Source organism: Triticum aestivum, chromosome 5A, assembly GCF_018294505.1.
Source record: "Triticum aestivum cultivar Chinese Spring chromosome 5A, IWGSC CS RefSeq v2.1, whole genome shotgun sequence".
Taxonomy (NCBI): Eukaryota; Viridiplantae; Streptophyta; class Magnoliopsida; order Poales; family Poaceae; genus Triticum; species Triticum aestivum.
In genome coordinates, this window is record NC_057806.1 from 433906389 (window position 1) to 433916874 (window position 10486).

The 10486-nt window shown below is 43.4% G+C and overlaps 1 protein-coding gene across 1 annotated transcript in view; it reads right to left on the reverse strand.

The window, feature by feature from the left end:
* The window catches only part of LOC123101350 (atherin-like), a 28132-nt gene extending 22127 nt beyond the window's left edge, over nucleotides 1-6005 (reverse strand). Inside the window, exon 1 of the mRNA XM_044522843.1 lies at nucleotides 5941-6005. Coding sequence (XP_044378778.1) covers nucleotides 5941-6005 — 65 coding nt within the window. The remainder of the gene's footprint in view (nucleotides 1-5940) is intronic.
* Nucleotides 6006-10486: the final 4481 nt, after the last annotated feature.

The following is a 10486-nucleotide window of genomic DNA, read 5'->3' on the forward strand; positions in this document are numbered from 1 at the left end:
CTCTTTATATCGTAGACTTGACTTGAATAAGCTGACACCTACCGAAATATCTTTGCAAATGGCCGATAAATCAAGTGCTATACCTGTCGGTATCTGTGTGGATGTGCCTGTTGTGGTTGCAAACGTTGCTATTTTAACAGACTTTGTTATTCTTGATATTCCCGAGGATGATAGTATGTCTATTATTCTTGGAAGACCTTTTCTTAATACTGCAGGGGCTGTTATTGATTGCAACAAAGGCAATGACACTTTTCATGTTAATGGTAATGAGCATACAGTACACTTTCCGAGGAAACAACCTCGAGTTCATAGTATCAACTCCATTGGAAAAATTCCATCGATTATAATTGGAGGTTTTGAATTTCCTCTTCCTACTGTCAAGAAGAAATATGATATAATTATTATAGGGGATGTGCATATCCCTGTTGAGGTAACCTAGTGTTATTCGAAATTTCTCTGGTTTCATGTTAATCGGAATGAGTTTGTTAACAAGACTTGATCAACCTTGTTAGTGGATTATTTTTGATGAGCATGAGATGGATGAAACTAGAAGCACAAACTTCTGTACCCTCTCTATACTTTCTGTTAATTAGTAGAAATAAAGTAAAAATAGTATTTTTCAGTCCGTTTCCTGGCTTATCCATTCAACATAAAAATATCCCAAAAATAAAAGTCCTCAGAATGACATGCCAATTTAATATGATTTTTTCGGGAATATTTGAGGATTTACTGCGCAAAAATTACCGCGGAGGAGCTGCCACCTGGCCACGAGGGTGGTGGGCGCCCCCCCCCCTCTAGGGCGCGCCCCCCTGCCTCGTGGGCCCATGGTGGCCCTCCTCCACTTATCCCAGCACCCATCTTCTTCCTCTGTCTCACACAAACCCGAAAAACCAACTCAAGAACGAGTTCCAGCCACTTTTGCTGTGATTTTCGATCTCCTTGCTCGAAGCACCTCTCGCAAAACTGCTTGGGGAGATTGTTCCTTGGTATATGACTCCTCCATTGGTCCAATTGGTTTTTGTTCTAGTGCTTTATTCTTTGCAAATTTTTGCTGCATAGGTGACCATGTTCTTGAGCTTGCATGTCAAATTTATATGGTTCCAAGTAGTTCTAATGCTTGATTTAGGCTCTAAGCACTTGTAGGAGTAGTTTCTATAAGTTTTATTGAAGTTGGTTCACTTTTGTTTGAAGTTACTAAAAATTTCGAATTATTTTAGAAAAATAATGAGGAGATTTTTGAGGGTCTCATCGAGCCAAAGCTCGAAGGAAAAGGCACCGAAGCCTAAGTATAATTTGCCGCGCACCGCGGAGATTCAAGCGTGTGAATGGCCTTCTGATGATTTCTTGATAGCAGCCAGTATCTATGAAGATTTTCATGAATTGGCTCACAATGCAGGCCTCACCGCTTTCCTCCACGACCAATGCGATCAATATCTCTTACTCACAAATACTTTTGTGCAAAACTTTCATTTTCATTCTAGGAACTCACCACCTACGGTGGAGTTTCATTTATATGATGAGCATAAGGAGATGTCACTTTATGATTTCTGTCGGATTTGTTTAGTCCCTTTTGAGGGCAAGATAGAAGAACCACATCATGATGATGTGGTTGGGTTTATTGATACTATCACTATAGGAGAAACTAGGAAGGTTTCCGATGCATGAATCACTAGCATACATTTTCCTGTTTTACGTTACTTTGCATTATTTGCTAGTCGTTGTTTAATTGGACGCGGAAACTGTGGAAACCTTAGTATCCCTGATATAATTATTTTGCTCCACGGTTTATACAGTGATAACACTTTTAGTATGGGCGGTATTATTGCTAGACGGTTAAGTATGAACCATACCAAAGGCCCCATCTTTGGAGGCATCTATGCTACACGCCTAGCCGTACATTTTAACATACCTATTAGGCATGCTGAGAAGGAAGAAAAGGTGCTGCCCCGTGTTTATCTAGATCATAAAAGTATGGTGGCACATGATTTTATTGTTAAAAATAGGGCAGGAGAGCTTAAGTATCAATTGTTCTTTAACAAACATCATCCTGAGACTATTATCCTGCCTGCTCCTTCTTTGTTCGATTTGACTATAGGCACTTACCTTGTTCCGTTGACAGCTATTCACGCCTACCGGAACCCTGCACCAGCTGAGGAGCCAGAATCGGAACCACAATTTGATCCTTCACGGCAGTCTAACTATCAGTGGGATTCGGAGATGATTGCCAGCCAGTGGCAATCGGAGCCTTCTTCTTCCTCATCACAGTACGACCCCAACAACTATTATTATGGATATCAGCCAGGCCAGCCGTGGCAATAGACCAACTTAGGCCAAAAGCCTAAGCTTGGGGGAGTACATATATCTCACTGACATTACATTTATGTTCACACACATTCATTGCTAGATGTCGGTGCTCATACTTTTTCACTATAATATCCATGCTAGTTTATTTTTCTTTTCCTGCTTTCTTCTTGTGTGTTTGTTAAACCTTAAGGAAAACCAAAAAAATTTAGTAGTAGTTTATTTTTTCTGCTGTAGTAGTAATAATTAAAAAGAAAACCCAAAAATATTTCTCGTTCTTCTTTTGCTTGTTGGGAGTTTTCCCGTGTAAATAGTTTTATTTCTTTTCTTTTATTTGGGGGTCAGTAGGAGAAGACCATAATTAAATTGTTGAAGTGGCTCTCATATGCATTATTGTTGATTTAACAAAGGGCCCATATTTCCTTGTCTTGTCCTGTTTATTGAATGCTCGCAGATTCCAGCTTAGTCCAATGCACGTACACTCTTATTATTATTCACACCGTTCGGTCGTGCAAGTGAAAGGCAATTATGATGGTATATGATGGACTGACTGAGATGAGAAAAGCTGGTATGAACTCGACCTCTTTTGTTTTTGTAAATATGATGAGTCCCTCATTCTTGATTCAGCTTATTATGAATAAACATGTTTGCAATGACAATTAGAGATCATAATTGCTTGTGCCATGCTTGATTAGCTATGAGTTATAATGGTTTACCTTGTGTGCCAACATGCTATTGAGATGGTTATGATGTGGTATGATGGGGTGGTATCCTCCTTTGAATGATTTAAGTGACTTGACTTGGCACATGTTCACGCATGTAGTTGAAACAAATCAACATAGCCTTCACGATATTTATGTTCATGGTGGATTATATCCTACTCATGCTTGCATCCAATGTTTATTAATTTTAATGCATGTACATGGCTGTTGTCGCTATCTAGTTGGTCGCTTTCCAATCTTTTGCTAGCCTTCACCTGTACTAAGCAGGAATATTGCTTGTGCATCCAATCCCTTAAACCCCAAAGTTATTCCAGATGAGTCCACTATACCTTCCTATATGCGGTATCTACCTGCCATTCCAAGTAAATTTGTATGTGCCAAACTCTAAACCTTCAAATAAACATTCTGTTTTGTATGCTCGAATAGCTCATGTATCAACCAAGGTTGTCCTTATCTTCCGTGTTAGGTGGGTTATTCTCAAGAGGAGTGGACTCCGCTCCTCACTCACGAGAAAATGGCTGGTCACCGGGATGCACAGTCCCATGCTTTATGCAAACTAAATCAAAATTAATTGCAAACAAAACTCCCCCTGGGAGATGATGTATGTTGGAGGCACTCGTTGTTTCGAGCAAGCCATGGATTGATGCTTGTTGGTGGAGGGGGGTATAAACTTTACCATTCTGTTTGGGAACCGCCTATAATGAGTTTAGCATGGAAGATATCGCCATCTCTTAGTTGTTACGTTGACAATGAAAGTATATCGCTCAAAATACAATTTATCTCTATTTCAAAACCGAGCTCTGGCACCTCTACAAATCCCTGCTTCCCTCTGTGAAGGGCCTATCCATTTACTTTTATGTTGAGTCATCACCCTCTTATTAAAAAGCACTAGCTGGAGAGCACAGTTGTCATTTGCATTCATTACTATTAATCTATGTTGGGTGTGACTATGATTGGATCTCTTTTACCATGAATTACAATGTCTAGTCAGTCCTTGATCTTTAAAGGTGCTCTGCATTTATGTTTTGCGGTCTCAGAAAGGGCTAGCGAGATACCATCTTGTTATATCATATTATGATTGTTTTGAGAAAGTGTTGTCATCCGAGGTTTATTATTATGACTTGCTATTTGATTATGCTATTGATATGAGTAATTATAAGACCTGAGAATTATTGCAAATGTGGTTAGTTATGATCTATGCTAAAAACTTCAATGCTGGCTTGACATAGTTACAATAACAAGAGCAAACAGAGTTTGTAAAAGTTTTTCTTTCTTTCTTTTAGTTTGTCAACTGAATTGCTTGAGGACAAGCAAGGGTTTAAGCTTTGGGGAGTTGATACGTCTCTGTCGTATCTACTTTTCCAAACACTTTTGCATTTGTTTTGGACTCTAACTTGTATGATTTGAATGGAACTAACCCGGACTGACGCTGTTTTCAGCAGAATTGCCATGGTGTTGTTTTATGTGCAGAAAACAAATATTCTCGGAATGACCTGAAACTCCACGGAACATCTTAGAAAAAATAATAAAAAATCCTCGCCAAAGATGAAGACCAGGGGGCCCACACCCTGTTCACGAGGGTGGGGGGCGCCCCCCCCCCCCAGGGCGCGCCCCCTACCTCATGGGCCCCCTGGATGCCCTCCGACGCCAACTCCAACTCTATATATTTGCTTTCGGAGAGGAAAAAATCAGAGAGAAGAAATCATCGCATTTTACGTTACGGAGCCGCCGCCAAGCCCTAAAACCTCTCGGGAGGGCTGATCTGGAGTCCGTTCGGGGCTCCGGAGAGGGGGATTCGTCGTCGTCGTCATCATCAACCATCCTCCATCACCAATTTCATGATGCTCACCGCCGTGCGTGAGTAATTCCGTCGTAGGCTTGCTGGACGGTGATGGGTTGGATGAGATTTATCATGTAATCGAGTTAGTTTTGTTAGGGTTTGATCCCTAGTATCCACTATGTTCTGAGATTGATGTTGCTATGACTTTGCTATGCTTAATGCTTGTCACTAGGGCCCAAGTTCCATGATTTCAGATCTGAACCTATTATGTTTTCATGAATATATGTGTGTTCTTGATCCTATCTTGCAAGTCTATAGTCACCTACTATGTGTTATGATCCGGCAACCCCGAAGTGACAATAATCAGGACCACTCCCGGTGATGACCATAGTTTGAGGAGTTCATGTATTCACTATGTGCTAATGCTTTGTTCCGGTTCTCTATTAAAAGGAGGCCTTAATATCCCTTAGTTTCCAATAGGACCCCGATGCCACGGGAGGGTAGGACAAAAGATGTCATGCAAGTTCTTTTCCATAAGCATGTATGACTATATACGGAATACATGCCTACATTTCATTGATGAATTGGAGCTAGTTTTGTGTCACCCTATGTTATGACTGTTACATGATGAACCGCATCCGGCATAATTATCCACCACTGATCCGGTGCCTACGAGTTTTCCATATACTGGTTTACGCTTATTTACTTTCCCGCTGCTACTGTTACAATCACTACAAAATACCAAAAACATTACTTTTGTTGTCTTTACTTTTGTTGCCACTACCACCACTATCATATTACTTTGCTACTAAAGACTTTGCTGCAGATACTAACTTTCCAGGTGTGGTTGAATTGACAACTCAGCTGCTAATACTTGAGAATATTCTTTGGCTCCCCTAGTGTCGAATCAATAAATTTGGGTTGAATACTCTACCCTCGAAAGATGTTGCAATCCCCTATACTTGTGGGTTATCAAAGGGCAAAGAAACCTCGCAGTACGAAGCGCCGCCGCACCAGCCAAGCCGTTCCTCTCGATCCCGAATTGCATCGGCATGTCGATAATCCGGGAAGAAGAACACTACCCCGAGAGGGGCAAATGGCACCGCTCGCCACACTGTTTGGCGGCGGCGCGCTCACAGCAAGGGGAACGCGCCACCGGCGAAGGGGATAGCAACGGCCGCCGCTGCAGTATGCTCCGCCATCGTCTGGTGCAAAGGGAAGAGAAGGCCATCACACTTTGCTCACTCTCTCTGTGGCGGTGGAACGGAAAACGACGGAGAATGGAAGGGGGACAAGGGGGTCACCGCTGTATCGGATGTCGTCGAGCGTTGGGGCTCAGAGGAGGAGGGCGCTGCCACTTTTCTCTCATTCTGCCACAGGATGCAGTGGATGGGGGAGAAATGGAAGGCAAAAGAGGTAGGAAATGATGGGAAAGGGAGAAGGGCTCGCGGCGCGGTGGCTGATCGACCTCGTCGCCGGTGGCCGACATAGCCTGAACCCGTCATCACCCGAGCTGACAGAGGAGCAGAGGAGGGCCCAGGTCGCGCCTCTCTCTCTGTGTCGCAGGAGGCAGTGGTGGATGGGTGAAATGGAGTGGGGAAAGGAAGAGAAGGTGGCCGGGCTCGCGTGGCGCGGTGGTGGACGCCATCGCCGGCGGCCGGCAAGGAGCCTCCCGCGGTGGCCCGACGGCCAGAGAAAGAGATTGAGAGAGTGAAGAGGCAGACAGATCGAGCGAGTGGCTAGGGTTTTGGTCGGGGGGATCGGCTCCTCCTAGTTTTGATCTACCGAAAACGGTGCTCTACTATAGGATTAGATTGAACAGACGAGATCAAACCCCTAGATCCACAGACGGGCCAGTAGGCCAAAAGTGCCTTGGACCTTTTTGAAGGAAATATGCCCTAGAGGCAATAATAAAGTTATTATTTATTTCCTTATTTCATGATAAATGTTTATTGTTTATGCTAGAATTGTATTAACCGGAAACATAATACATGTGTGAATACATAGACAAACAGAGTGTCACTAGTATGCCTCTACTTGATTAGCTCGTTGAATCAAAGATGGTTAAGTTTCCTAGCCATAGACATGAGTTGTCATTTGATTAACGGGTTCACATCATTAAAGAATGATGTGATTGACTTGACCCATTCTGTTAGCATAGCACTTGATCGTTTAGTTTGTTGCTGTTGCTTTCTTCATGACTTATACATGTTCCTATGACTATGAGATTATGCAACTCCCGTTTACCGGAGGAACACTTTGTGTGCTACCAAACATCACAACGTAACTGGGTGATTATAAAGGTGCTCTACAGGTTCCTTCGAAGGTACTTGTTGGGTTGGCGTATTTCGAGATTAGGATTTGTCACTCCGATTGTCGGAGAGGTATATCTGGGCCCACTCGGTAATGCACATCACTATAAGCCTTGCAAGCATTGCAACTAATGAGTTAGTTGCGGGATGATGTGTTACGGAACGAGTAAGGAGACTTGCCGGTAACGAGATTGAACTAGGTATTGAGATACCGATGATTGAATCTCGGGCAAGTAACATACCGATGACAAAGGGAACAACGTATGTAGTTATGCGGTCTGACCGATAAAGATCTTCGTAGAATATGTGGAAGCCCATATGAGCATCCAGGTTCCACTATTGGTTATTGACCGGAGACGTGTCTCGGTCATGTCTACATAGTTCTCGAACCCGTAGGGTCCGCACGCTTAAAGTTCGATGACTATTATATTATGAGTTTATGTGTTTTGATGTACCGAAGGAGTTCGGAGTCCCGGATGAGATTGGGGACATGACGAGGAGTCTCGAAATGGTCGAGACGTAAAGATCGATATATTGTACGACTGTATTCGGACATCGGAAAGGTTCCGAGTGATTCGGGTATTTTCGGGAGTACCGGGAAATTACGGGAATTCGTATTGGGCCTTAATGGGCCATACGGGAAAGGAGAGAAAGGCCTCAAAGGGTGGCCGCACCCCTCCCCATGGGCTGGTCCGAATTGGACTAGGGAGGGGGCGACCCCTTCCTTCCTTCTCATTTTCCCTTCTCTTTCCTTCCCTCCTACTCCTACTACTTGGAAGCACTGTTCAATATATCTTCCGATATTTCGATAAATCGGCCGATTTATCGCTTATCATGGTCTGACCGATAAGATAAATCGGCCGATAAATCAACCGATATGGCGATAAATCGGCCGATATGCCGATAAACTGGCCGATTTACCCCTTATCGTAGGTCGACCGATAAATTCCCGATAAGCGATATCCCCAACATTGCTTGGAAGGGCTCCTAGTTCTACTAGGAAAGGGAGAATCCTACTCCCAGTGGGAGTAGGACTCCCCTAGGGCGCGCCATAGAGAGGGTAGGCCCTCCCCTCCTCCACTCCTTTATATACAGGGGCAGGGGGCACCCCAAAGACACAACAATTGATCTCTTGATCTCTTAGCCATGTGCGGTGCCCCCTCCACCATAATCCACCTCGATCATATTGTAGCGGTGCTTAGGCGAAGCCCTGCTTGGTAGAACATCATCATCATCACCACGCCGTCGTGCTGACGAAACTCTCCCTCAACACTCAGCTGGATCGGAGTTCGAGGGACATCATCGGGCTGAACGTGTGCAGAACTCGGAGGTGCCGTACGTTCGGTACTTGGATCGGTCGAATCGTGAAGACATACGACTACATCAACCGCGTTGTCATAACGCTTCCGCTTTCGGTCTACGAAGGTACGTGGACACACTCTCCCCTCTCGTTGCTATGCATCACCATGATCTTGCATGTGCGTAGGAAATTTTTTAAATTACTACGTTCCCCAACAGTGGCATCCGAGCCAGGTTTTATGCGTTGATGTAATATGCACAAGTAGAACACAAGTGAGTTGTGGGCGATATAAGTCATACTGCTTACCAGCATGTCACACTTTGCTTCGGCGGTATTGTTGGATGAAGCCGCCCGGACCGACATTACGCGTACGCTTACGTGAGACTGGTTTTACCGCTGTGCTATGCACACAGGTGACTAGCGGGTGTCAGTTTCTCCAACTTTAGTTGAACCGAGTGTGGCTACGCCCGGTCCTTGACAAGGTTAAAACATCACTAACTTGACAAACTATTGTTGTGGTTTTGATGCGTAGGTAAGAACGGTTCTTGCTCAGCCTGTAGCAGCCACGTAAAACTTGCAACAACAAAGTAGAGGACGTCTAACTTGTTTTTGCAGGGCATGTTGTGATGTGATATGGTCAAGACGTGATGAGATATAAGTTGTTGTATAAGATGATCATGTTTTGTTGAAGTTATCGGCAACTGGCATAAGCCTTATGGTTGTTTCTTTATTGCATAAGATGCAAGCGCCAAATAATTTCTTTACTTTATCGCTATGCGATAGCAATAGTTGCAAGAGCAATAGTTGGCGAGACGACCATGTGATGACACATTGATATAGATCAAGATGATGGAGATCATGGTGTCATGCCGGTGGCGATGGAAATCATGACGATGCTTTGGAGATGGAGATCAAAGGCACAAGATGATGATGGCCATATCATGTCACATATTTTGATTGCATGTGATGTTTATCTTTTATACATCTTATTTTTCTTAGTTCGACGGTAGCTTTATAAGATGATCTCTCACTAAATTTCAAGATAAAAGTGTTCTCCCTGAGTATGCACCGTTGCCAAAGTTCGTCGTGCCCAGACACCACAAGATGATCAGGTGTGATAAGCTCTACGTCCATCTACAATGGGTGCAAGCCAGTTTTGCACACGCAGAATACTCAGGTTAAACTTGATGATCCTAGCATATGCAGATATGGCCTCGGAACACTGAGACCGAAAGGTCGAGCGTGAATCATATAGTAGATATGATCAACATAATGATGTTCACCATTGAAAGCTACTCTATTTCACGTGATGATCGGTTATGGTTTAGTTGATTTGGATCACGTGATCAATTAGATGATTAGAGGGATGTCTATCTAAGTGGGAGTTCTTAAGTAATATGATTAATTGAACTTTAATTTATCATGAACTTAGTCCTGGTAGTATTAGCATATCTATGTTGTAGATCAATAGCTCGCGAGGTTGCTCCTCGTTTAATTTTTATATGTTCCTAGAGAAAACTAAGTTGAAAAATGTTAGTAGCAATGATGCAGATTGGATCCGTGGTCTGAGGATTATCCTCATTGCTGCACAGAAGAATTATGTCCTTGATGCACCGCTAGGTGACAGTCCTATTGCAGGAGCAGATGCAGACGTTCCGAACGTTTGGCTAGCTCAATATGATGACTACTTGATAATTTAGTGCACCATGCTTAACGGCTTAGAATTGGGACTTCAAAGACGTTTTGAACGTCATGGAACATGTGAGATGTTCTAGGAGTTGAAGTTAATATTTCAAGCAAATACCCGAGTTGAGAGGTATGAAGTCTCCAACAAGTTCTATAGCTAAAAGATGGAGGAGAATAGCTCAAGCAGTGAGCATGTGCTCAGATTGTCTGGGTACTACAATCGCTTGAATCAAGTGGGAGTTAATCTTCCAGATAAAATAGTGATTGACAGAATTCTCTAGTCACCATCACCAAGTTAGTAGAACTTCGTGATGAACTATAATATGCAAGGAATAACGGAAATGATTCCCAAGCTCTTCGTGATGCTGAAATCGACGAAGGTAGA